Source organism: Podarcis vaucheri (assembly GCF_965113315.1).
Source record: "Podarcis vaucheri genome assembly, chromosome: 1".
NCBI classification, from domain to species: Eukaryota; Metazoa; Chordata; class Lepidosauria; order Squamata; family Lacertidae; genus Podarcis; species Podarcis vaucheri.
This window is the reverse complement of record NC_138759.1, coordinates 132653854-132681764: the sequence shown is the minus strand read 5'-3', so window position 1 is coordinate 132681764 and position 27911 is coordinate 132653854. Positions and strand designations below refer to the sequence as shown.

The window sequence follows — 27911 nt, the reverse complement described above, 5'->3', positions numbered from 1 at the left end:
GCAGCCCTGTTTCGGGAAGCTTTTAAAGTTTGATGTATTATGGTATTTTAATGTTCTTTTGGAGGCCGCCCAGAGTGGCTGGGGAGGCCCAGCCAGATGGGCGGGGTATAAATTATTATTATTATTATTATTATTTATTATTTGTGTATGACTTATGACTAGGGTGAGCCTGTGACCTGGATTCAAGAACTAGAGTATTAACCATCACAAAAGAATGCACAGGCTGCCCAGGTAATGCAACCAGTGACCATTATCAGGTATCCTGGCAGACAGGATTTCTGCTGTAGACCACCTCCTATGATGTATGAGTGATGATTTTGCGGTAGTCTTTGGCTAAAGGGGTTGGGCAATGTCCAAAGTCTTTAAAGGCTCCTGCACACTTTTAATCATGGTCGCTCCCTCCTTGCAAAGAACTCATAACCCACCTACTTTCAGCAGCCAGAAACACCATAGCCAGACACTGGAGAGACCTGTCAGGAGTAAGCATGGACCAATGGTACCAAATAGGATGGTGGATTACATACTTGCAAACATGACCCTGTGAAGCATCATACAGTGGTGCCTCGCAAGACGAAATGAATTCGTTCTGCGAGTTTTTTTGTCTTGCGAAGCACGGTTTCAATTTTTTCAAAAAAATCTTCAAAAACCTCCAAAAAGGCTACCACACCGTGTGCTATGAGTTGCTCCCCGAAGTCAAGTCGCAACTGCACCTCTTCAAGCAATGCACCCTGTATTACTGTAACGGTTTTAAGGAAAAGGAAACAAACTTGCAAGACGTTTCTGTCTTGCGAAGCAAGCCCATAGGGAAATTCGTCTCGCGAAGCAACGAAAAACTCTTTCGTCTTGCGAGTCTTTCGTCTTGAGAGGCATTCGTCTTGCGAGGTACCACTGTACATTCCTTTTGGGACCATTTATGGAATCACTTCGGGCAAAGGCTCCTTTCAAACAGCATGTGGGAGTCACTGCATACCCAACACCACATCAAAGGGTGGTCATGTGTGTGCACACACGGGAAACACGTAAGCAGTGCTAATGGGGTTGGGTCTCCCCAGGTGGTTATTGCTGTCCCTTCCACTGGGAACGTGGTGATCAGGCAGAAGAGAGCCATGCTTTCAGCCTCTCTTCCAAGCGGCTGTGAGAGTCACATATACTCCCCAGTGGGACTGCAGCCCAGGGAAGCAATTCACAGGTCATTCTGGGTCCCTATGTGCACTTTCTGGGAACCTACTTCTCTATTTTGGAGTCTTACAAGGTAGCCTGGGACTTAAAAGCAAGTTCTGCCACCAACTGCCCACCTTCAATACTAGGAATGTCAAGCAGCAATATAGTGAGTGTCTCTGAGCATATGCAGAACGCATTCTCACCCAATAAAGAGAATCACTTCCAACAGGCCTGCGTTTAGTAGCAAGGCTTCTCGTCAGGCTTGAACCCAGGCACTTCTCTGTTGTGAACTCTTGATGCTCTACTCCAGGCTGTGTCAACCTCAGCCCTCCAGATCCTTTTGGCCTACAACTCCCATGATCCCTAGCTAGCAGGACCAGTGGTCAGGGATGATGGGAACTGTAGTCTCAAAACATCTGGAGGGCCGAGTTTGAGGAAGCCTGCTCTGCTCTCAAAGGACCACACCAAAATATCATCATGTTGGACTAGATGAGCCTCACTCAGGGTCCCTTCCAATTCTATGATTCTCTGTGAAGCTAGATGATTATGTCCTTAAAGTCTCATGTTAGGCAATAAATAAGAATGTACCGTTTCACAGCCAAGTTCTTTCTAAGGATGGAGGCAACTGAGGATTAGTTTTATTTATTTGAAACATGTTCTGCAGTCTTCGCTGAACAGTGAGGACTCAAAAGTGATAAATACTACCAGAAGCAAAGAAATTCATCCTTCCTCGGTCTATAACAAATCTGAGTCAACAGAATTCTAAGGCAAGGGCAGGCGATGAGGGAATCTCATTCATTTATTTTCTTAAAATGCAAAAAGGAAAAGGAAAAAAGCAATGTGGTATATTAATTTAAGCAGAGATCCTGGATGTTCTAATCAGAAACCAAGTGTGCCTCTGTTGAAAATATTTCTCCCTTTAAGAACTCAACTGCCTCGTCTTTCTTCAGTTTCTGGAATTCCTGGTAATGAACCTGAACAGAAAAAAGGAAGAATGAAATCATGTCAGTTTTCATCCAAATTACAAAAGACCTGTACATTTTAGGTGATTTATATAAAGAATAAAGCAGGAATCCTAATCTCCCACCTGGGAGTGGCAGGCCGGAGCCACTGTTGCATCCACAGCCCTGTCATTCACACCAGCCCCATTCTTTTCTTTGCCAGCACCAGGCTTCACTGCAGAAGCTTTCTCTGGCTATTACCAGCAGAGAAATTCCCATCTGCCCACCCAAGCCCTTGGTGAGTGCAGCGGAGCTCCTTTACCAGTAGAGCTGAGCTGGGCAAAGGAAGACCTCTGCTACATCCAAAACAGTGTGGTAGAAAAGGGGCTTGGATTGCTCCATAAACAGCAGAATCATCTGCATGTGTACGCCCACGTTTCCAAAGTTCAAGAATTAATATATCAATTAATATATATATTCAAGCCATGTTCCAAACTAATATAAATAATTTGCCTTCTTATTGTAAAGTTTATGCAAAGCCTGTAAATACAGGCATTCGGGTATTAAAAATAAAAGTGCTTTTATCCAGAGACACAGATTAATACAGGCTCCTCATTTGCGTGCATTCTGTTTGCTCACAAACACACACGCGTGCATGGGGCCAGGTACCCGGAAATGAGGAGCACCCTCAGGAGGCCTCCCGGCTCGTGAGGAGACCCTTCCCAAAGCCCAAAGAGGACGTCCTCTTTGGGCTCCGCGGAGAGTCTCCTCACAAGCCGGAGAGGCAGCAGGGATTTGTTGAACTGCTCAGCCTCCCCAGCTAACAGCTGACATCTGGGGTAGCGCAGCAGCCTCAGCCATTCCCCCACCTGTTAGCTGTGCAAATATTAGGGGAAATAAACCGGAAGGACTGAGGCACTTGGTTGACCAGGTCAGCTGATGTGCTGGGAAGGTTCCCTGTGTGTTAGCTTTGCAGCCTCAACAAGCCTCTGACTCATGAGACAGTGCCCAGGGCCCGAAGAGGACGCCTGGGCTTGCACAGTTAAGGGCAGGAGCCTTCAGGATCTGGGGAGAGTCTCTGCACGAGCTGGAGAGACAGTGGGATTTTCTCAGCAGACACACAGGGTGTTCCCCATTTTATGTGATTTGGTGCATATACACGGGGGCCTGGAATGTCACCCGTCTCTTGTTTTGTTTTCAAATTTTTCTTACAACCTGCTCAAGACTACTGAAATTAACAGAGTCCCAAGTTTTCTGATGGAGCAGCATTGTGGCTTCCCTTACCAGAATCACGCGATAGCCCAGAAGACGCAGATGTCTCATCCTCATGGCCAACCTCCCGCGGGGATGTTTGGATGCAAAACAGAGCGCGGACACAGGAGCACACAGCACGGCTATCCTATAACCAAGAGAAGCAGTAATGATGTCTACAAAAGTCATGAACTTGGCTGCACTAGTCTGAAGGACACTGCAGCTAACAGTGTACTGAAACAAGGATCATGGGGCAGAAGGCATGCGTGTTCGGTGACAATTACATTGACACTTATTTTCTTTTAAAAAAGCACGTCGCCACTTCTGACTCGCAAGGCACTCTTGAGAGTCTCCAGTGGGGGGTTGTCAAAGCCTCACATTTTTGTTTTAGTTATCAAATTCCTTGCCACAAACTATCAGGTGAGAAAGTGCCTATGATCTAGTTAGTAAATACATTTGTAATACAAATAGGCCAGAAAATAAGGCAAAGTGTTTGTTATAGCTCTCCACTGAAATTATATTTCCAGCACATTCTGACTAACCTCTTCACTAAAATATATGGACCACTCATGCAAATAAATTAACTTTTCATGTCTTTGAAGATTAAGAAAGCTAAACCATTGAGGCTGGGAAAAGCCCATGAAATAAAAATGGAAAGAAACCCTGTACACAGGCTAAAGGTACCTTTGAATGTCAGACTTATCTGTCACTTCAGCATTTGGTATCACTATTCCCTTCTCTGCATCCATTAAGATTTCAAAATCTGAAAAAAAGGAAAATATTACATTCTTATAAAATAAATTGTTACAAGATTGCACTCTATTCAGGAATGGGCAGTAAAAAGAAAATGTGCAAACACTAGTGTTTTAGTAACAGTTATACCAAATATACATTATCTGGGCTATAAATTTTTACAGCCACTAATAAAGGAAAGTACAACTCTTGCAGCAGCCTGGGGAAAGGCAGGTTTAAATGGAAAGAAAGGGAGATATGAGCCACAATCCAGCACACGCTGGATATTTTCCTCAGACCATGGAGTGGCGTTAATTTGTGCCAGGTGCAATTCAAGCATTTATTTCCAATGCCACGGTTTTACCCAGAAATGAAAGGTGCACAAATGGATAAATTGGCATTTTGGCATGCGCAACGCTAATATCTCTCACTGCTGAGAAAGGAATCAAAGAACTGTACCTCTGGAAGGGACCCAGAGGGTCATTCAGTCCGACCCCCTGCAATGCAGAAATCTCAACAGGACCCACACTCAGGGGTGATTTGGCAAAGGGCAAGAGCTTCCAAATGAGAAGGTACCATTTCCAGATAGACCTGAGCCTCAGCTCCTCTCTTTCTGGCCCCCTGAAATCAGCAGAAGTAACCATCTCTCCCCACCAGATGACCAGCATTCATCCTGATTTGCATGAGCAAATCTGGTGGTTAAATTGTCTCCGGTCTTTTTTGAGCACCTGTTTGTGGAGAGACGATACCATTCATGCCGATTATCTTGTGGGGTGTTTACTTGTCTTCCCATCAAACATTCATTTCGTGCCACACTTTACATTTCCTGGTCACTTTCCAGATTGCAAGAAGTCAAGATTCTTTGTTAGATTTGTTGTGCTAGGACAACAAACTGCTTTTAATCATGCAACCACAGATCACAACAAAGATGCTACTGGTAAGTTTCTGCTCAAGCCAAGTGCCTCTTTGTGCTCATTGATCCTCTCTTCCCACTTTGCCCTCCTCAGTTTTCCGCAAATTGCCATTTTTTTATAAAGGCAGTAACCGTAATGCGCTCTCCCATACCTAGAGAGAAACCGTGAACCACTGATACGTTTGCTCGAAACAGACTTTCATCTCCCAACAGTGAAAGCAGAACCTCCTTAACGTCAGGAAAACTAAAAGCAGGGGTTGATGGTAGTTCCTTCGCCGATAAGGCTGCTGGCTTGGTGAAACAATTCCTATCGAGTTCTATACAAGCATTTATGGTATGCAACATTACTTCATTCTGCTCTATATTCTGGCCATCTAGGGAAAACAAAAGAAACAGCAATATTATTTTCAAACAACCTTAACATACAGTTCTTCTGTAGCAGGAAAAGTCTCGATGAACAGTAGTTTAATATTTTTACATGACTTCATTGAAATAAACCTGCTCTAATGCCCTATAAGATAAACAAGTGGCTAGACCGCATGGTGGTATTCACCTAGGTTTTACTAGAGTAGAATCACTGAAATTAAGGTTCTACTCTGAGTAAAACTTAGGTGAATACCACCCAGAGGCTATAGGATACCTGGTCATCAATTAGGGGGAAAGTGAGCAACTAGCACAGGGGAAGGAGGGGGATACAGTTTTATAAAAGAAGAGGTGGGAGTGTTAGAATTACTGCTCCATGATTGCAGTGATAGGATTTTTGTCTATCACCTGATGGTGTATGTTTTGACTCCACAAAGTGGGAAGTGATGGAGACAGGATGTTTGTGTTACTGTGTTCCGTGAAGTGGCATGTGTCTCTGCCAGGGTCCTACTCGAGTGTAGGACGAGCTCCTGACAGGGAGAACTGATTTATTTAAAAATCTGTTTAGACTGCTTACCTATAACAGTATCCAAAACAGCTTGCAAAAATAAACAAGCCACCACAAAAGAACTCAGTGGCATCTTCTGAAGTTACCACTATTCTACTGCATTTTACCTTGAGGTTTGCATTCTGGGGGAAATAAGTGATGCCTACTTACTGTGGGAATGATGTACAGTGCAAAGAAAAAAGGGGGGAGGAAGATTTGTGAGCCCAGGTGCAGTGGAGCTGCGGATGGTGGCACCGAGGCAGAAAATAGTTGCAATAAACACAGGACAAACAACTGGGATTTAATCAAGCCCCAACATTATTGATTACAGGTGTCAGCAGGTTTTGGCGTGGGCATGGGTGTGTATCCTGACTGCTGGTCGATTTGGCAGGGTTAACCAAGGTTAAGGATCGCCCTATGGCATACACCAAATCAGGGTGACACCCCCCCCCAAGATGACCATTGCAGGGTGCTGTGGCCCATCAGCATCCTATTTTGGTGTCTGGACAGAAGCACCTCCCACAGGATCCCTTTAAGGAGATACCCTGATCCCTAAGAGCAGAGTGGGGGGAAGCACCCCCTGTCCAATTTAACTAGGGATCCAACCCAATGCCTTATCCCCCACAAAGCTGTGACAGTTGCTATGAGGGAGGCAAAATGCTAGTCTGATGGCAGGACACTTCCTGACCCCAAATACAGCGGCCGAGGACTACGCAGCGAAGTCCTACACAGGGCTTGCCGGTGTATCCCTGGGCAGCCCATAAGCATAAAGATTGGGAGGGTACGTGGGGGAATCCAGCAACGACTGAGGCTGAGACCTGGGCATGGCTGGCTTTTATCGCCAGGGACTGGACCAGCAGGAAGAAGTCTTCCATCTGGTCTGCTCCCAAACTGTGCCCCCCAGCTCGCCCGCAATCGGCTCCAGTTGTGGGTGAGCTCCAGCAAGCAGCACGGCTGGGGGAGAAGAAAGCGATGTCCTCCCTCAGCTGTCCCAACTCACTGCACCAGACCACAACCGCCACCTCTCTCCAGCTGACGGTAAGTGTTCTTTGACAAAAAGCTTCTGATTTTTAGTCATCCAAATACCCATGGAAAACTACATTTTGTAGATCACTGAATTCCTGTTTTGTTTATTGAGGCATCTGTCACCCAGATTAAATTATTTAACAATAATGTGTGGGGGGGGGGAGTTCCATTGCGGAAACAGAAACTATTGTGCTTTGTTTGAGGCTACCCACAGTGGCAAATCAAGCACCCTAATGCGATAGAATAAAAACGCACCCGAACTTTCCTTGTTTCTTACATGGGCACAGGGAAGAAAACTGCAAAACTAATATACCAAAGCACTATAAGCAGTTGTTTTCTGCTGAAAGCGAAGATGAGCATTTAATGCACTTTTTTATTATAGGACTAATTTAAGGAACTCTAAAACACAGTATTGATTTTGCAAACAAATAACACATTTCATTCACAATCTAAAACTATGGCGTCAGCTTTCATTTAAGGAAGTATATGAGTCGAGATGAATATCTGACCTGTTGCCACCAGACTGTGGAGGGTTTCATCTACTAGAAGCTGCTTAAGTGCAGATTGGGGGAAGTATCCTAAAATGCAGAACGAATACACAGCTTTCAGTAAGTCCACGTCAGATATCTTGGGGAGATACTTATCCAAGACACTATTCAGTGTCTCAAGGAACCTTCAAAATGTGAGAAAAGAATACCGTCAAGCAGAAATTCATGATTTAATTAACAATATACTCTGCCTCACTACAGGTATAGAGAGCTATGTAATTAATAAACATGACTGGCTGACAAGACACAGATGCTACACACAGACACACAGCGAGTTTTCATCTGACAGATACAAGTTCCCGTTTTCTAATGGAAATGCAATCTCCCACTGATTCCAGTGTACAAAGAGCAACTTAGTTTTCACAGCCTGTCCCATCTTATATATTTGTGAGTTGGTTTGCCCTGTACTAGAGTGGGGGCTTCTGTTTTAATATTAACCAGGTCCCAAATTTTGTTTATGTAGTCAGGTCACCCTAATTGCATCTTTTTATGTGATGTGATAGTACCATGACAATGTAGACACTTCTAAGAGGCAGACAGTCCTATATGCCTTTAATTTTATGTATCAATCGTAGGAAATACAGTTTTGTACACCAGAGGCACCCTCAGCCATTCCTGAATCAGCCACTAAAATCCACACAGAGCTGATTCATACGAAGGTGCCATTCCTAGCTGCGATTGGTTATAGGCACAGCAATGGTCTTAGCCCAAAATATCTGGAAGGAAGGCTGGCCTAAGCCATCATGCCAATGTCCATCACATTTGAAGCATTGGATAGGTTAATTCTGTGGCAAATGGTGATATTGCTATCTGGGCTAAATTTCTCCGTTAGCTACCATGTAACACAATAATAAACGTTCTAAGCCAGAACCTACTCCTGATTTTGGCTTTTGGGGGTGTGGTTGAGAGAAGAATAGGCTCGCAGAACAGTCACAAGATCCTTCATGCTTAAGCATTCAGGATCGGACGTCACTTTCTCAGCAAACGCATCCATCAGATCAACGGGTCGAAAGCCAACATTCTCAAAGGCAGAAAGAAACAGGACTACCTGAAATCAAAAGAGAAGTCAGGATAATACGCATATATCAAGTGCACTACTGAGACAACTGGGCTGAAAACTTTTCTTAATATAAAACTATATTCAGCTGAAATACCGTATTTTTTGCCCTATAGGACGCACTTTTTCCCCTCCAAAAATGAAGGGGAAATCTGGGTGCGTCCTATGGGGCGAATTCAGGCTTCAGGAAGCTCTGCGCAACCTTCGGGAGACCGGCTCCGAGGGTTGCGCAGAGCTGCCTGCAGTCCCCGGCTCAACACAGGTCTGCGCGGCCATCGGGAGCGGGGCGCTAAGTCCCGCCCTGCTCCGGATGGTGATGCAGAGCTGCCTGCCGTCCCGGGATCAGTGCAGCTCTGCGCGGCCACCGGGAGCCGGGGCGAAGCCCGCCCCGCTCCGGATGGCGGCGCAGAGCTGCCTGCCGTGCCGGGATCAGCGCACTTCTCCCCATCGCCAGCCCCACAAGCTCGGGGGACAGCGGGGAGGCAGAGCGTGCCTTCCCACTGTTCCCCGACCTGGTTCTTCCAGCCCCGCACCTGGGGGGGGAAAATAATTTTCCCCCCTTTATTTCCCCCCCAAAAAACTATGTGCGTCCTATGGGCCGGAGCGTCCTATGGGGCGCAAAATACGGTATGTGTCACTGAAACAAATGCCCAGCTTATGGCTTCCTTAATTTCCCACCACCTCCTCTGCTGTGTCCCCGGTATTTAATATTAGACACACACACCCCTTCATTTTGAAACATCAATTAAAGATGCAATCCTAATTCCAGTTGGCAGCAGTGCTCACACTGGCCAGGACAGGTTGTGGGGTGGAGCGAGGGGAAAGTGTCCCTTTGTCACACCAGCACCCTAGCTGACACAGCAGAGAGGCCTGGATTGCGCACGCTGCCCTCTTAAGACGGATCCAGCAGATCACGTGGTGGCCCAGTCCTGCCTCATGTCGGGGGGTTTCCACAGGCTACTGCTGTCAGCAAGACCACGAGACGTGGCTTAAGCCCACCTGCCTCTTGGGTGGGTACACTGGGACGCTCCTTGCTGGCAGGGCTGTCCTGCTGATGCCAGACCTCCTTCACTCGCAGAAGCAGGCAATCAAGGGTTAGGATTGCTCTGCAAAACAGCATTGCCAGTAAACACAATCTGGACTAGATTATTGCAATGAATTGGATTACTGTCAGGCTGCCCTGGGGAATCTGGTGTCTTGGCCTCATTATTCAGAGTTGGATTATCCTCGGCGTTAGATTATCCCAGCAGATATCGGCCATGTTTGCAAGTAACAAAAAATGTAAAGGTAAAGGGACCCCTGACCATTAAGTCCAGTCGTGACCGACTCTGGGGTTGCGGCGCTCATCTCGCTTTACTGGCCGAGGGAGCCGGCGTACAGCTTCCGGGTCATGTGGCCAGTATGACTAAGTCGCTTCTGGCGAACCAGAGCAGCGCATGGAAATGCCGTTTACCTTCCTGCCAGAGCGGTACCTATTTATCTACTTGCACTTTGACGTGCTTTCCAACTGCTAGGTTGGCAGGAGCAGGGACCGAGCAACGGGAGCTCACCCCATCACGGGGATTCGAACCGCCAACCTTCTGATCGGCAAGTCCTAGGCTCTGTTGTTTAACCCACAGCGCCACCCGCGTCCCTAACAAAAAGCCACAGTTAATGCAAATCAAGGTTTATAAGCTTCTTCGTGGTTAATAAACCATGGTTAAGCTGCTGGGTCAGGTTTGGACAATCCAATAAACCAGTTGAATAAACCATGCCTTAGCATTACATGTAAATCAAAATGCTGAGAAGTTAACACTTGAATGAATGCAGTTTGAGAACTACAACTCCTGAAGTCTACAGCCAGCTCCATATTGGCATCAATTTTCTATTTAAAATGCCAGAAATGTGCAAATTAATATTGTTATCCCAAAGTTTACCTGCTTTGTGTCCCACATATAGAAGACGGATGCTGCATAATCCGCTATTGCAGAACAAAGCTTGCTGTTGCGATACAGGAGGTCTTTGCAAGACCTCAAAATATTCAGCAGACGCCGGAAGGGAGTTCCAGGGATATTCTCTGATACACACACAAAAATAAAAATGGAAATTGCACTAACTGCATTGAGGTAACCCTTGAGATGGAAGTATGTATTTCATTTGTTAAAAGAAATGTCACCTAAAATCACAGCAAAACATAAAGGTAATGGAACCAAGGAGCTGCTTAAGATAATAAAAGGGACCAGAGTTAACCCAGGAGTTTTTTGATATTCCTCCTTTGAACAGCGGAAGCCATGCCAGACAACAAACCGTTCTCAAAACATTCCTCTGTTGCAAATTCTGCTTGTCATGTGTAATGAGTATGAATTACTCGTGCGTAAACTGGTGCCTTTCTCAGTTAATTTGCCTTGTTAAAACTTTCTGACTGCACAGCCCCTTCTCATCGTGGCTGCCTCAGTCACTGGCAGAATCCGTCAGTGGGCGTTTCTTGAACCTCTTCCAACATTAAAGTTGTTTGACACCCAGTCTCCTCCTCCTCTCACTGCGCGGGAGTCTTCTGCACAGGGAAGGCGTGGGTAGCGGAGGACCTGGGCTCTCCTCACTGATGTCCAGTGAAGAGTCCTGGAGCCCTCTCTCCAATTCCCCCGTCTGCCTCCCTTCATCCCTGGTGTTGCGCTGATTGGCTTCCCCCTCTACTGAGCTGTTTCTCCCTCTACTGCTGGGTCCTTCGCCAGCATCATCTGGGAGCCTCCCCTTCGCCTCTCGCTCCGATGTCAGTTCCCTGACATCATGTGATAGTGGGGGCTGCAGTTACAAAGTAAATTGAGCCCCACCCACCACACACTTGGACTCACAGAATTAGCTGGATAGTTCCTTGGATCCTAGTCCATATTATTTTGGACCAACCCTCTCAAACCATGGCAACTGGACAGATTCAAACAGAGTATAACTACATGCAGAGTTGCAGAGAACAGTTCTCCTTTGACTGTCCCAAATCCCCATTTCTCTCTTCTTTTTGTGTTCCTTGGCAGATGGCTCTGCTCTCCATACGTTCTTATTAAACTGCTGTCAAAGACAAAAATTCTGTTAAAGACAAAAATTCTTACATTCTTTCTGACTTACCTATTATTTTGTTACTGCAGGCATTCAGGATTGGAACAGAGCGGTAATTCATTTCAGCCAGCAAGATGAACATGTGCTGAGCATTTGGGACAGTAAGTTGGTCTATGTGATACAAAATCTTGTTCTGAAAGAAAACAGATTTGAATGAGACAGAAATATCAATGTCTTAAGATGCACAATTTGTATACGGTGTCTGTTTGATAATGTGTGGTTTGCTACGCCTAATAAAGGATATTTGATTTGAATTTATTTAAAGACCCCTGTAAACAGTTAAAATCATTAGCAGGGATGTAATGACACTTATAATGTGGAATTGCTTATGAAAACCATGGATATTTAATAGATGGATAAGGGTAAAAAACGCAGCAAATTTAATCTTAAACATGGAACCCATGGAGGGAGGGAAGGGGGTCCGAAGGTTCAAAAGAACCTTGTATTTTAATGATTGAAATGCTTAAGTTAAAATGTATAAAACTGTGAAAAAACCAATAAATTTTTTTTTTTTAAAGGAACAGATATCTATATCCAATTACTTATCAGTTTTCCCCTTTCTTTCTACACTGAGACTGCTTTTCTACACTGAGTTGCTTTCTTTCAAAATGGTTGAAAAAGGAACACCAGAGCTTCAGGCAATATTGCATTTACTTCTACTGTGCAGCTGCAATTACAAAAGTTAATACCATATGAAATAAATGGATTCTTTATATTACATGATACCACTCTCAAAACCCTCAGAATAATGGAAGCATTTTCCTCCATTGTTAAAATGTGTTGTGGTCTGTAGGATGTGGCTGTGTGGGAATCATATTGGGGACTGCTTCTAATACAAGCTTCTAGCCGTAGAATGACTTACATACCTCTTCCTTTACCTAATGCTGTGCCAGTGGTGTTTTGCTTGTGAAACAGTATTTCCATTTCCTCTCCCCCTGTGCGCCCCCAAAATCCTTCCCAGTTGGTCTCCCAACCCTCTGGCATGGGTTTTGAGGATGTAAGCAGGCTGGAGGGAACAGGAGTGGAAGAGGAAGCTCTCTTGCACAGAGGAAGTCCATTGTGCAAGCAGAGCTGCAGCAACGGTTATGGCCCTATACCTGGATTCACTGAATAAATAACTCCCATTTTTTACCTCCAGTTTTGCCTTAAGCTTGAGTGGTGCATCCTTCCCAAGACCCTTCATCATGTTTTGCAACATAAGCACATTTGAGATTTTGGGGATTCTCTGCTCCACCAGTAATCTGTTTTTTTGAAAAGAGCAAGGGATTCAATCAGCTTGGAAAAAGAACGTGACATGGGAAGAAGCACACAGGACAGTTAACAACAACAACAACAAAAACAACTTATTTCTACCCTGCCTTCTTCTTGTGACAGGGACTCAAGACGGCTTACAGACAAAATAAAAGCATTTAAAAACATAGGGGTGGGAAATCGCCCAAAGACTATAGAAACTGGGCAGCTTCGCACAAGAGAATACAATCTTTCAGATCACTTAGACCTAAAACATAGAGGGCTTTATAGGTTGTAACCCGCATTTTGAATTGTGCCCAGAAACAATTAGCAGCCAGTGCTGCTGTTATAAGAAGGGAGTTGTATGCTCCCTGTAACCAGCTCCATTCAACAATCTGGCTGCAGCTCTTTGAGCCAGCTGAAGTTTATGAGCGCTTTTCAAAGGCAGCCCTACATAGAGTGCATTGCAGTCATCCAAATGGGATGTAACTAAGGCGTGTGTCACCATGACCAAATCAACATCTCAAGGAACGGTCGCAGCCAGAGCATTCGCTTCAACTGTGTGAATGCACTCCTGGCCACCAAAGAGACCTGGAGCATCCATGCTCAGAGCTGAATCCAGGAGCCTGCCCAAAGCACAAACCTGTGTCTTCAAAGGGCGTGTTACCCCATCCAGCACAGGCTGAATTCCCTGTTCAGCCTTCCGACCGACCAAGGGCACCTCTGTCACGTCTGGATTAAATTTCAATTTGCTCACTCTCATCCAGTCCATTAAGGATGACAGACACAGGCTTAGAACCAAGACAGTTTCCTTGGATTTAAGAGGAAATGCCTTTTAAAAATGGCAATATATGAATGTGGCATTTTAGATGTCATATACTCTCTCTCAGAAAGGAATCATTTTGTTTCTGAAACATTAAGAGAGAGAAAACACATTACTGATCTTAAGTGGGGGACTGGTATTGTGCTTGCCTTATCTGTTCCCAGGCATCGCCACCTGATCATATCACACACTGTAAGTTAAAGAAAGAACAGTTATATAGCTTGGGGTTGCTCCTGGATCCATTACTGTCATTAGAGGCCCAGGTGAGCTCTGTGACAAGGAGGGAATTCCAAAACTTGCTTGGTATGCCCTTTCCTGACAGGGATGGCTTGGCCAGTGTGATCCATATACTGGTGACCTGACAGCAAGGTTTTTGTAGTTATTATCAATTACAAGCATGATGCCTATTAGAAGTCAATGTATTTTTTTTCCTTACTGCAATCCAACTTGAAGAGCTTCCACATTCTTGGACTTTTCCATTCCTTGCAAAGTGTTTGCAACAACTGAGAGACATCGGTCATCAAATTCATTGAGACGTTCCTATTCAAAGCGCAAGAAAACCCGGTTTTCAGCAATCTTTCACGTAAAGGGAGCACGTCTCCTCAGAAGTACGTCTGAGAACTGCAGCCTCAAGGACAGTTATTCATTCCAAATTTTACCATTTAAACAAATATTAAACAAATGCATTTTCAACTCCAGCTTTACCATGACTCAATTACGTCGAATTAACAAAGTGTACTTGTTTGGTGCGATTACTCCTTATTTACTGTTGTGTTCTTCAAACTGTAAGTATGGCAATTCTTACAATGTGGAAATTCCCGTGTGCAAAATGTACATTAAGAAGTTAACAGGAGCCTTCAGCAACACCCTGTCCACCAGGAGGGCTTGCCATGCCTCTGATGGTATCTGGCAAGTTTCTACTGCTATGGGGAAAGAACCACAAACATGCAGTGCCACATCACCACCTTGCATTTTTCACAGGGCTGCTATGCCAACTGCTATGTGGTTCTCTCATTCTCCTATCTATCCTTAAAGAGCAGGTGGAGGACAGATTTCACAAGACTGTGTGCCTCAGAGGTAACAGATAGGAGAGTTGGAAAAGGAATGAGCGTTAGGGCTGCTCTATGACCTATTTTACCCAATTATGAGAATGTATGTGGGAGAACTTTGAAAACCAAAGTATTCATTATAAAATCATTAGTTTAGCTTGCTGGAGTTTCCCTGCCCATGCCAGATGAATGGCCCCACTGACAAGTCTGGAGCTCAATTCACTACTATATAATCATCCCTTATGTTCAGTGCAAGACTATAGAATTTCTGTGACTTACCTGGCATACTCTCAGCAAGGTCTGAACCAACCGGGTGTTCTGTGGGACGCCCAGTTTCACCACAGCTAGCAGGCTGTATGCCAAGTCATCACGCCACATGTATTTGGCCTCCTGCATCACACACTGACACAGCTGGCTAAACTGAGGGTGCTCAAACATCAACCGTCTCTCATAATGTTTCTGATCTTCCGAGAGCTTTTTTGTGAGCGTCCACATAGCGGCAAGACAGTTACTGGCGTACTTTGGAGCATCTGGAAATTTTGAAGCCAGGTCTAGTACATCACTGGGAGATGTACATTTTTGAAGGTCCTTAAAGAATTGCTGGGGCGTGTTTTCTTCATCCTTTTCTTCCACTGTACTTCTGACTTCCTTTGGGGATCCCAAGAAACCAGATGGAAGTTGGGTGGGTGCAACAGTCATTAGGTCAGGGCCTTGCACATGGTCATCTAAGAGGGCATCAGCAGTTTTCTGTTCATTTGCACTGGTACTGTCTGTATTAATACTTACGGTACCTTGAGAAAAAAATCTAACAGATGATTGCAGCCGGCAAGGAGATGCATAAGACAGGAGTCGCCTCGGGTAAATACTGCGTGCAGCACTTTTAGGCCCATCAACCCCCAGTGCAAACACTCTCCTTGTGGTTCGAGAAAAAGGACTCTGTGCATAATGCCATGCCTGCAGCTGTCTCACTGTCCTTAAAAAACAATCCAGGTTCTTGTTCATTTTGCTCTTTAGCGCTTTATGATGACTTGTTCAAAGAAAACAACTTCATAAAATTCTCAGAACACAAATAAGGCAGTTAGAAGTAGGTCGTGTAGATTACCTGTTAAATGAATTCAAAATGGTAGTTTCATGAACATAATACACTTGCAATATTACCATCAAATGTACACATACTTGGTCCAGTATGCATATGTGCATATGTGTGTCTACACACACACATATATATCTGTGTGTGTGTATCTGAGAGAGAGAGTGTTTTTATTTGTGTGTGTATACAATCAATGTGGCTAGTAACAAACTTGCCTAATCAATCCCCTTTTAAAAAGCTCCCCAAGGTGATGACACCTTCTGGGAGCAAATTCGTATAACGTATGCAGCACTGCAAGGGAGACTTGCTTTTTACTGTCCTGAAACTTCCAAAACAAATACAGCATGACTGGATAACCACATTTTGAAGTTAGTGAAGTAATACACTTCATTATATACCATTAGGTGCTCCTTTTTAACCAGGTCTTTGGTTAATTTGATTGACAACCTATGCCCTTTTAAAATGTGGTTCTTTTTTGGGGGGGTGTTATTGGGTTGTTGATTTTATTTTGATTATATATTTTGTGGTTTTATATTTTGATTTTGTTCTGTGAATTTCCCTGAGACCTCCGGGTTTAGGGATATATGAAGCTCAACATCAAAAAAACTAAGATCATGGCCACTGGTCCCATCACCTCCAGGCAAATAGAAGGGGAAGAAATGGGGGCAGTGAGAGATTTTACTTTCTTGGGCTCCATGATCACAGCAGATGGTAACAGCAGCCACGAAATTAAAAGACGCCTGCTTCTTGGGGGAAAAGCGATGACAAACCTAGACAGCATCTTAAAAAGCAGAGACATCACCTTGCCAACAAAGGTCCGTACAGTGGTACCTCGGGTTAAGTACTTAATTCGTTCTGGAGGTCTGTTCTTAACCTGAAGCACCACTTTAGCTAATGGGGCCTCCTGCTGCCGCCACTGCGTGATTTTTGTTCTCATCCTGAAGCAAAGTTCTTAACCCGATTACTATTTCTGGATTAGCAGAGTCTGTAACCTGAAGCGTATGTAACCTGAAACATATGTAACCCGAGGTACCACTGTATAGTTAAAGCTATGGTTTTCCCAGTAGTGATGTATGGAAGTGAGAGCTGGACCATAAAAAAGGCTGATCGCCAAAGAATTGATGCTTTTGAATTATGGCGCTGGAAGAGACTTTTGAGAGTCCCATGGACTGCAAGAAGATCAAACCTATCGATTCATAAGGAATTCATCCCTGAGTGCTCATTGGAAGGACAGATCGTGAAGCTGAGGCTCCAATACTTTGGCCACCTCATGAGAAGAGAAGAGTCCCTGGAAAAGACCCTGATGTTGGGAAAGATGGAGGGCACAAGGAGAAGGGGATGACAGAGGACGAGATGGTTGGACAGTGTTCTTGAAGCTACCAGCATGAGTTTGATCAAACTGCGGGAGGCAGTGGAAGACAGGAGTGCCTGGCGTGCTCTGGTCCATGGGGTCACGAAGAGTCGGACATGACTGAAAGACTAAACAACAGCAACAAATTCAATCAATCCATATAATAAACAACCTCAATTTCACTGGATGGTCCCCAGATCCCTGTATTATTTACTCCCAAGCCTGTTCTTCTCCAGAAGGTGCCCCGCAAGCAGCAGAGGTTCAGGATCAGAGTTTTCCTTGCCCTTAGATGGGCTACTTACCCAGGTGGACGAGCCCCATCTGCCCCTCACTTCCTACTACAGTGGTACCTCAGGTTACATACGCTTCAGGTTACAAATGCTTCAGGTTACAGACTCCGCTAACCCAGAAATAGTGCTTTGGGTTAAGAACTTTGCTTCAGGATGAGAACAGAAATCGTGCTCCGGCGGCGCGGTAGCAGCGGGAGGCCCCATTAGCTAAAGTGGTGCTTCAGGTTAAGAACAGTTTCAGGTTAAGAACGGACCTCCGGAACGAATTAAGTACTTAACCCGAGGTACCACTGTATATAGCAGGGGCAGAAACTGCCCTCTTGGGTCTCGTCCTCTCAATCCGCCAGAGCCTGTCTTCTCCTGCGGAAGGAGGACTCCTTGGCCCGAATGCCCAACCGAGACCTGGAAGCCCCCCTCCCTCCCCTGGGATGGGCAGAGGTCGAGGGGCCAAAAAAAACCCCCACCACAACGACGAGGCCTCCGCTGCCCTCCTCAGGCCGCCCCTCCGGATCCCCGCCTCTCTCGGAGCCGCGGGTCTGGCGCCGCTCTCTCCGACTCCCCCTCCCCGGGATCGCTCACCTGCCGAGGTCTCCTCACATGGGCGCCGCCATCGCGCCAGACTGGCACGTGACCCGAGCCGGCGAACGTACGAGTGCCCGGAGCGGACAAAATGGCGTCTTCCGGCTCGGTCAGGCCGCGAGTGCCTGGTTGCCTGGCAACCGCCCCGCTCTCCTCCGGCCTAGCTCCCGAGGCGCCCGCGCGAAAACACACACCGGTTGTTGGGGGTTGTTTTTTTTTTGGGGGGGGGGTGAGATGGCCAAATTCGTGCTCGCAGGTGAGGCGGCTCCGCCATGGAGTCACACACACACACACATGCTCGGGTTTGGCAGGGGTGGGCTGGCTGGCGCCCCCTGAGCATGCACAGAGCGCTGCACTCCCGGCAGTCGCTCTGGGATGAGGACTGAGTTTGCCGGGCGAGTCGAAGCAGGAATAAAGAAAGAGGAGGCCGCTTCCCGCGCCTGTGCGTCCACGGCACCCCCCTCTGTTAGGAAGCAGATCAACCCGGTTAATAGACGATTGTGTTTTTCTTAGGACGATTTGTTTTTATTATTATGGGGTGTGTGTGTGTGTGTAAAATAATAGGGGCAATCTGCCTTCCCTGGAAAGTAAGCAGGCAGCAAGTATTCATAAGCTTGTGAATATACCGGTATATACTGCATTCACTTCTTTGACTTCACAAGCTTACGAATACTTGCTGCCTGCTTACTTTCCAGGGAAGGCAGATTGCCCCTATTATGCTGAGGCGGATGGAGATTTTATATATATATATATATAATATATACAGTGGTGCTTCGCAAGACGAAAAGAATCCGTTCCGCAAGTCTCTTCGTCTTGCGGTTTTTTCGTCTTGCAAAGCAAGCCCATTAGCGAATTAGCGCTATTAGCGGGCTTAGCGGATCAGCTGATTAGCGGCTTAGCGGATCAGCTGATTAGCGGCTTAGTGGATCAGCTGATAAGCGGCTTAGCGGCTTGGGGAAAAGGGGGGGGAGGGGAAAAACCCCGCAGGAACTCGCAAGACATTTTCGTCTTGCGAAGCAAGCCCATAGGAAATTTGTTTTGCGAAGCACCTCCAAAACGGAAAACCCTTTCGTCTAGTGGGTTTTCCGTCTTGCGAGGCATTCGTCTTGCGGGGCACCACTATATATATATATATATATATGCAGGTTTTGGTGTCTTCGGGTGTCTTCCCGTGTAAGAGTCGGGGTGTCTGTGCGACGTTTCGACAAGGTCTCACTCGTCATCTTCAGGCTGGTGCTTTCGGCTGAAGATGACCACCAGCCTGAAGATGACGAGTGAGACCTCGTCGAAACGTCGCACAGACACCCCGACTCTTACACGGGAAGACACCCGAAGACACCAAAACCTGCATTCCTGTACCCGTGAAAATCTACGAAAGCAAATATATATATATATATATATATATATATATATATATACACATACACATACATACATATTATATTATATATTATATATGATATCATATCTCTCATATATATATATATATATATATATATATATATATATATATGCAGGTTTTGGTGTCTTCGGGTGTCTTCCCGTGTAAGAGTCGGGGTGTCTGTGCGACCCCTCAACAGTATTTATAGGAACTCAAACACCAGACTCTGCTCTGTTCCAGTAACAAGAAGCCGAAAGCACCAGCCTGAAGATGACGAGTGAGACCTCGTCGAAACGTCGCACAGACACCCCGACTCTTACACGGGAAGACACCCGAAGACACCAAAACCTGCATTCCTGTACCCGTGAAAATCTACGAAAGCAAATATATATATATATATACACACACACACACACACACACACCACCTTCTTTATCTGGCAGGACCTCAAGCCAACTTACAGATAAAAATAAGAACAGCTAAAAACGTGGCAAGGGCAGGGAAACAACAACAAATAAGAAACCATTTAATCTTAACAGAATTAAAACTATAGTACAGTGATCGCCTTTCTGCCGTTAATGACACTGTGACTGATTTTCGTTTTGTACACCTCAGTTTCACTGGACGCTTCTGAGCACCTGCTAATGTTTATTTGTTCATTCATTAGGATGGAGCAGGAGCCCCGTTAGATCCGTGAAGGGGACATGAAGCCACAAAGACCTGGCCCTATTTCTGTCTAGGCCAGTATCCTGCCCACCGGATGCCTCTGGGAAAGCCTGCAAGCAGGACCCAAGATCCCTTCCTTCCTTCCTTCCTGCTTGCGATTCCCAGCAGCCGGTGCTCAGAGGGATACTGGTTGCCTCCAACAGTGGAGGGAGAACATTGTGGCTAGCATAAATAAAAAAATTCCTTCCAGTAGCACCTTAAAGGCCAACTAAGTTAGTTCTTGGTATGAGCTTTCGTGTGCATGCACACTTCTTCAGATACACTGAAACAGAAGTTGCCAGATCCTTCTATATAGTGAGAAGGTGGGGAGGGGTATTACTCAGAAGGGTGGTGGGAATGGGAGATTGGCAGATAGCTGAGATGAGCCTGTTGACGACTCTTAACGACTGCAATGGGTCTTACAGGAAAAGGCAAGGGGTGAGAAGGTGAAAAATGGCTTAGTCATGTATAATGAGATAAGAATCCAATGTCTTTGTTCAAACTCAGCTATCAGCCAATCTCCCATTCCCACCACCCTTCTGAGTAATACCCCTCCCCACCTTCTCACTATATAGAAGGATCTGGCAACTTCTGTTTCAGTGTATCATCCCCCTTTGCAATAAGCGTTCACTCCTTTGACTTCATGAGCTTATGAATACTTACTTGCTTTCTTACTTTCCAGGGAAGGCAGATTGCCCCTATTATGCTAAGGCAGAACTCCTTGCTGATTATTTGCAGAAAAATCTGCCTCACTTCAGGATACACAAGATTACTCAGCACCCAGACGACTGGGAGGTAAAATAAATCCATGTGGTTCACTAGTGCAGTAATGACGCCTCGCAGGGCTGGTCCTGTCATTAGGGATAGTGAAACATAGTGATTATGTTTTTGTAAAAGGTGTTAATTTATGGTTGGTGGTGTTAGCCATCTTGACCTTTTTATCAGGGAAGGTGGGGTACAAATATTTTACATAAATATGTGATGTGGGCAAACCTGTAATGGCCTGGTATTTCTCTAGCACACTTATGCTCCCTAGATGGAAGTGTATAACTGGACAAGCACCGACTTATAGAGAATATGGGCACAGTGCCTCTGTTGACCCTTTTTGTTAGGATATTTCCGTTCCACCTTAAAAGGGAGCAGGCTTTGAGAGTCACAGAGTTTGCGTATTTCCTGTTCGCAGGATGTTTATGTTTTCTGTTGCTTTCGTTTTTTCCCTGTGTCTGGAGACACTGATGCAGGCAGTCATGTCTTTCTTTGTTCTGATCAACGCTGAATAAAACTTGTAAATAATGCTCTCCTGAGTGCGACTTTTGCTGTGAATTATCTGCTGATAGAGTGTGCATGAGCTCTGGAATGTGGCAAGATATTTTCTAGAAACTCATGTCGCTAATTGCTGATACTGCGTGCCTACGGGAGATTGATGGATCGTCCGGCAGACGGCTTGGGGCCACGATGGACTTTGTCTCCCTGGCAGTATCCCAACACTTTTTGGGATATATTTCTATTTCTTTTGTCTTCTTTCTGTTGAAAATTTATAACCTGAAATCCTGCCCCCTAGTGGATGCATCTGTATATTTGACTAGCATGCTGCTTTGCTAAAAAGTGTGTTGGCTAAAGCTTTCTTAAAATTTCCTGAAGCAGTACTGGTCCACACTGGTCCTTTCATACATTCAAGCAGACATCGGTCTGCATTTTTTCCCCTCACTGCAGCTTCCAGTTCAATGCACTTGCTTGCAACTAATCCATAAATGCCTTATTAATGTATACATTCAAATTAGCATTAGATGCACAGGTACAAAATGTATGAGCCTGTTATAAAATATGAAGGGAAAGTGTTTGGACGTGTCATCTTGGGAAATTACTGTTTCAGTATTGCCTTGAAAGCTTTTTCTAGATTTAACACATTAACAACACATTTCATGCTTGCTTTGGGGGATTTTGCTTCTAGAAGTGGCTGCAGGAGATCTGTGAACAGAATGGATGGAAACATAAGCGCTCTCCAATTATTTGGAGGGAATTGTTGGACCGTGGAGGAAAGGGACTTCTTCTGGGAGGATTCAATGAATTCCTTGAACACGCCCAGGTCTGCTTCTTCTTCTTCTCTTCTTGTCTCTACGCTTAGTGAGTATTCAGTTGGCTAAATAATATCCCATCTCCCAACAAAATACTACAATCAGAAGAATGCTTGTGAGAGAGATAGTAAATGCTAATTTATATTACTTTGTAACCACACTAGAATCACACTCAAAGACCATAAGATCTTTTAATGGACTTCCAACCTCCTTCAACCCTAAGCAGCATAGTCTGTGGTAAGGAATGGTGGGAGTTGTAGTCCAACAATATCCAGGGACGGACACAAGTTCCCTATCCATGTCATAAGGAGCTTGGAAAACCTACCATAATTAGAGAGAAGTTTTGATTACTGAGGACACAGGGAAAGGGCAACGAGGAATGAGTTCGGGCTTAATTTGATTATCAGGAAAGTATTCCTAAACGTAGGTGTCAGGGGTTCAGGAGCAGAGGCGAGGGCAAGGGAGGAAACAGAGAGCGAAGGGGAGGAGGCAGAAGAAAGGATGAGTGATGACGACGACCCGAGATCTCCGAGTCTTTCCAGTGAATCAGAAGATTCACAAAAAGGAGCACCAGTGGCCAGGGCAAGGGGGGAGACTAGGGGGACACCCCAGGAAGATAGAGCCAGAGGGGACTCAGAGGGGAGCAGTTGGAGATCGGGACCAGCATCACCGCCAGAGAGTAGGAAAGAGGAAGAGCGCCAGGGATCAAGCGCTGGCAGCTCGCAACAGGAGGGAGGGCACGAGTCAGGAGTGGCCACACCTTCATCGGGGAGCGAAGTGACGGTTAGACGGAAAGTGGAAGGTTGGGCGCGCGCGCCAAGTTCAAATGCACAGGAAGGTGGCGCAGTAGGCAGCCCGGAAAGGGAGCCAGGTCCTAAAGCCCGGCGCAAGGAGACAGGGGGGTCAGCGTCAGAAGAATCCCGGAAGGAAGAGACCCAGGGGGGCAGAGGGACCCAGAGGAGAACTGTCAGGCGGAAAAGGTGGAGCAGGGCTAGGATATTAAGTTGGTGCGCAAGGGGCGGAGACTCAGACGGAGCTTCGCCGATCTAAGCATAAGACGTAGGGTTGCACGCAGCAGCTCGAGAATGGAGACTGTAACTCAATAAAGACTTTTATTTAACGATCGCTGGCTAGCGTGATCCTCTGTGAGCTAGGATCTGGAAGTAACCCTGACAGTAGGGATTGCCTATGGCAATACTGCTACTGCAATGGACTGGCCATGGTAATGATAATGGTACTACTGTATTCTGCTTTGATCAGAACCCACACAGTTTAATTTAGGAAGGATATCAACAAACTGAAGCATGTCTAGAGGGCAGCAATTGTAAGGAGCTTATATTGCAATAAATATCAAGATCAAGTCCTGCGAGGAAAGGTTGTAGGAATTGGCTGTGCTTAGCCTGAAAAAAAGATTACTGAGAAGCAAAATAGTAGCCATTTTCAAAAATGAGGTCCAGTGCCAAGGGCCTTCTGGCAGTTCCCTTGCTGTGAGAAGCCAAGTTACAGGGAACCAGGCAGAGGGCCTTCTCGGTAGTGGCACCCGCCCTGTGGAACGCTCTCCCACCAGATGTCAAAGAGAAAAATAACTACCAAACTTTTAGAAGACATCTGAAGGCAGCCCTGTTTAGGGAAGCTGTAAACGTTTAATAGGTTATTGTAGTTTAGTGTTTTGTTGGAAGCCGCCCAGAGTGGCTGGGGAAACCCAGCCAGATGGGCGGGGTATAAATAATAATTAATAATTATTATTATAAATATTTGAAGGACTGTCACACTAATGATAAATCACATTTGTTTTTTGTTTTTGTTGCTCCAGCGGGCAGGAACCAAACCAAATAACCTGAAAAGTATTTAGACTAAACATTAGAAAGAACTTCCTGATGGGGCAAACTGTTTGATAGTAGAGACTGGATGGTTGCTGTAGTACTGTAGTGGGTTACTTGCTTCAGGAGGGGTTTGGACTAGATTCCTTTTGAGGATCTTTCCAGCACCAATGATTTGATGATGATAGTAAATTATTATTTCTCTTCTACCAAGATACTTGGAGCATCCATCACAGATGGAACTTAATGAAGGATTTCCCTATTCTGTCCCTTCGTTCCTCTCCCCTCCCGCAAACACACACATTTTTTTTAAAAAAGGTTTTGTTCTTCAGATTTTTGATTAAATGGTGATAATGTCTGAGCCATATTTGGATGCCTGCTGATGACTCTTTTTAATCTTCAGCAATACTATAACATCACATCCGACATGATGACAGAACAGATGCTCTTAATAGCCAAGGAGAACTTGCAGACCCACATAGTGATTGACCAAGAGGAGGAAGAACTTAAAGGCCTTATCAATCCATTACACATTTGGATAAACAGGTGGGAAAGATGAAAATAAACTGCATAGGGAATCTCAAAAACTTAAGTCTGATCCTTTTCTTTTTAAACAATGCAGCTGTCAGGGGACCTGGAAAATTAGCAGAATCTGGAACCTGTACATGACTGAACACAGTCTATGCTTGTAACACAAAGATCCACATTTGTATATATGAGCACTTACAGCGCAGACCATAATTCCCATTTTTAATTTTCCAACTGCAGTGCCTTGCATTTCATCAAAGATCTCAACATTTCATCAAAGACCCCTTACCTTTCCCGCCCCGACCTGGCCACGGTGATCCATGCGACGGTCACCTCCAGGCTTGACTACTGTATTTCGCTCTACGTGGGGCTGCCCTTGAAGCTGTCCCAGAAACTCCAGCGGGTGCAGAATGCCATGGCCAGGCTCCTCACGGGGCCCCTGCCATGGGAGCATATTCACCCAGTGCTTTACCAGTTGCACTGGCTCCCGATGGAGTATCGGGTCAGGTTTAAGGTGCTGGTTTTGACCTTTAAAGCCCTTTGTGGCTTAGGGCCCTCGTACATATGGGACTGCCTCTCCTGGTCTGCCCCACAGAAGACCTTAAGGTCCATGAATAATCATAGTGTAGAGGTCCTGGGCCCTAAGGAAGTTAGATTATCCTCCACCAGGGCCAGGGCCTTCTCAGCGGCTGCTCTGACCTGGTGGAATGCTCTGTCCCATGAGACCAGGACCCTGCAGGATTTAACTTCCTTCCGCAGGGCCTGTAAGACAGAACTATTCCTCCTGGCTTTCAATTTGCTTCTACCAACCTAGCAGTTCGAAAGCACGTCAAGTGCAAGTTGACAAATAGGTACCGCTCCGGCAGGAAGGTGAACAGCGTTTCCGTGTGCTGCTCTGGTTCACCAGAAACGGCTTAGTCATGCTGGCCACATCACCCGGAAGCTGTACGCCGGCTCCCTCGGCCAGAAAAGCGAGATGAGCGTCGCAACCCCAGAGTTGGTCACGACTGGACTGGACCTAATGGTCAGGGGTCCCTTTACCTTTAGCCACCAAGCCGTTCCTCAGAGCTTCCTTGACAGACTGTCTGATGCTTCCACTTTTATCCATTCTGACTCCTTATGTCCACCCCCTCAACTTCCTTAATCTCTACTTTCTTTCTGGTTTTAGTTTTGACTTACTGGAAAGCAGTCCTATAGGGTACAGCCATAGGGTACAGCTGATCCCCCCTTCCACCCACAGAGTGGGAGATCCTTGGGAGACAAAGAAGGCCTCCCTTCATGAGCTTTCCTGCTGTGGGAGAGGAAATCTCAGCTAATGCAGTAGCAGCAAAAGGGGTGTGTGCCAGTGGCAGACCAGAGGAGGCTTGGGGTCCACTGGATCTAAAGACCTTATGTCCCCGCCCCCACCCCCCGAACTGAGGTTGAGAAAAGTGTACCAGCCCAGGATCTGGAATACTGATTTTCCCACCGTGAAAGGAAAGTTTTTTATGTTGCACACTGCCTTGCTGTATTTTCTATGAATGCACGATTGTTAAATATTTACATAAAGAAGCAAACAGCAAGCGACAGAAAGGAGAGAGGAGAGAAAATGGCAGAGCCACAGTCCTACCTGCCCCACACTTGGCTTGCACAAGTCCAGCAGGCCTTTAGATCTGACTGTTCAGCAGCCACAACTCCTCCCTCCCCTGACCTAGTCCGTTAATGTTTTTAAGCAGCTTTTCCTGCATTCTCCCTGAAGAATTGCTATGGAATGACTGTTGTTGGGGGGATCAATCTCAGTAGTCTATCAGCCTCTGTGATTGTTAAGTCTTCAGTGTTAAGTTGTTGTTGTTTTAATAAAAAAGTAAATAAAATAAGTAGGTTATAGTTTAGAAAAATCAAACAGTTATGCAGTTAAATTAATGTAGTATTTAACCACATAACTTAAAAATAATTCAGCTTCAATGCCTGCTGTTAGAAGATTATGTCACTAGATTTCATGGCAAGGTATCCTTGTTCATTTCTAATACAAGCACTAAGAGTTGATTAGTGAGGACCATGAAAACCTGTAGAATAAAAAGATTGGGGGGGGGGGAATATCTCTCTTCTGCATAAAACCAGTGTTTGTTCATTGCTAATTACTTTTCTTATCTTAACAGAGCATCAGCTAGTATCTGCTATCATCTGATCCCTTTGTTAATCAATGGGGAAATATTTGGAATGGAAACTGAGATCAGCCTCCACTTGCTGGACAGAAAGGGCTGCGAAGAACTTCTTGAAGCTATCGTTATGGAGACTGAGGACTTGGCATCCCCTGTCCTTCGTGGTATCACTTTGTACACTGAACTGGACGACCAGACTTTTCTCGAAGCTGAAGTCATCATTTTGCTTGACGACGTCCTTCAAGAGGCAATCCCGTCTCTTGAAGAATGCATCCAGCAAGTTACCAATCAATGTGAAATATATGGTCCTCTGATAGAGAAGAATGCCAGAAGTAATGTCAGGGTTGTTGTGATGGGGAAAACCTTTGTCAACCTTAAGGCATTGATGCTTATTACACATGCTCCGTCCATCAACCCTCAGAATATTGTCACTGTATCCCTGCTCTTGGAAAATGAAGCCAAGGCCATGCTAGCAAGAAAAATGGGAATGCATCCAGCAGGTGTGTAACAAATGATTGCAGATTAACTAATGTTTATTTAGTTATTTTGGATTGTTATATTGTCTTGCCTCAGGGCAAATCATGTTAAGCAAATGAAAAAATAAAAATAACATAGAAGCACACATCCATACTAAAACCCACAAAAATAACCAAGGTTTAAAATATTCTAGACCATGGGTAGGCAAACTAAGGCCCGAGGGCCAGATCAGGCCCAATCGCCTTATAAATCTGGCCCATGGTCCGTCCAGGAATCAGCGTGTTTTTACAAGAGTAGAATGTGTCCTTTTATTTAAAATGCATCTCTGGGTTATTTGTGGGGCATAGGAATTCATTCTTTCTTTCTTTTTTCGTTCTACCCGGACACTGAGGTCCAGCACCGAGGGCCTTCTGGCGGTTCCCTCACTGCGAGAAGCCAAGTTACAGGGAACCAGGCAGAGGGCCTTCTCGGTAGTGGCACCTTTCCTGTGGAACACCCTCCCACCAGATGTCAAAGAGAACAACAACTACCAGGTCTAACTTAGTTGGTCTTTAAGGTGCTACAGGAAGGAATTTTTTTATAACAACTACCAGGCTTTTAGAAGACATCTGAAGGCAGCCCTGTTTCGGGAAGCTTTTAATGTTTGATGTATTTTAATATTCTTTTGGAAGCCACCCAGAGTGGCTGGGGAAGCCCAGCCAGATGGGCGGGGTATAAATAATAAATTATTATTATTATTATTA

The 27911-nt window shown here is 45.4% G+C and overlaps 2 protein-coding genes across 4 annotated transcripts in view; one reads left to right on the top strand and one right to left on the bottom strand.

The window, feature by feature from the left end:
• Nucleotides 1-1942: 1942 nt before the first annotated feature.
• On the bottom strand, nucleotides 1943-18106 carry FASTKD2 (FAST kinase domains 2). Its single transcript, XM_082239886.1, has 12 exons — nucleotides 18042-18106; nucleotides 15011-15833; nucleotides 14119-14222; nucleotides 12762-12870; nucleotides 11639-11762; nucleotides 10456-10595; nucleotides 8358-8530; nucleotides 7444-7607; nucleotides 5151-5372; nucleotides 4038-4116; nucleotides 3387-3501; nucleotides 1943-2135 (listed from the first exon to the last, which is right to left on the bottom strand). Exons 2-12 carry the CDS (start codon nucleotides 15731-15733, stop codon nucleotides 2037-2039), a joined length of 2052 nt encoding a protein of 683 aa, XP_082096012.1. The 5' UTR covers nucleotides 15734-15833; nucleotides 18042-18106; the 3' UTR covers nucleotides 1943-2036.
• A 154-nt stretch (nucleotides 18107-18260) lies between these two features.
• The window catches only part of MDH1B (malate dehydrogenase 1B), a 29638-nt gene continuing 19987 nt past the window's right edge, over nucleotides 18261-27911 (top strand). Inside the window, exons 1-5 of one of the 3 annotated variants that reach the window (XM_082241635.1) lie at nucleotides 18261-18297; nucleotides 20810-20922; nucleotides 22079-22213; nucleotides 24426-24568; nucleotides 26689-27191. In XM_082241635.1, coding sequence (XP_082097761.1) covers nucleotides 18276-18297; nucleotides 20810-20922; nucleotides 22079-22213; nucleotides 24426-24568; nucleotides 26689-27191 — 916 coding nt within the window. In that variant the 5' untranslated portion in view covers nucleotides 18261-18275. The other 2 variants (XM_082241636.1, XM_082241637.1) reach the window with 2 other exon arrangements.

What these genes read in the sequence shown, in the direction of transcription:
- FASTKD2 (XM_082239886.1), bottom strand. Translation starts at nt 15,733, where the DNA reads ATGAACAAGAACCTGGATTGTTTTTTAAGGACAGTGAGACAGCTGCAG. An exon ending in CCACAGTCTGGTGGCAACAG is followed by an intron (nt 5,373 to 7,443) that starts GTCAGATATTCA and finishes TGTTTTCCCTAG; the next exon opens with ATGGCCAGAATATAGAGCAG. An exon ending in TGGGCTATCGCGTGATTCTG is followed by an intron (nt 2,136 to 3,386) that starts GTAAGGGAAGCC and finishes TTTTCTGTTCAG; the next exon opens with GTTCATTACCAGGAATTCCA.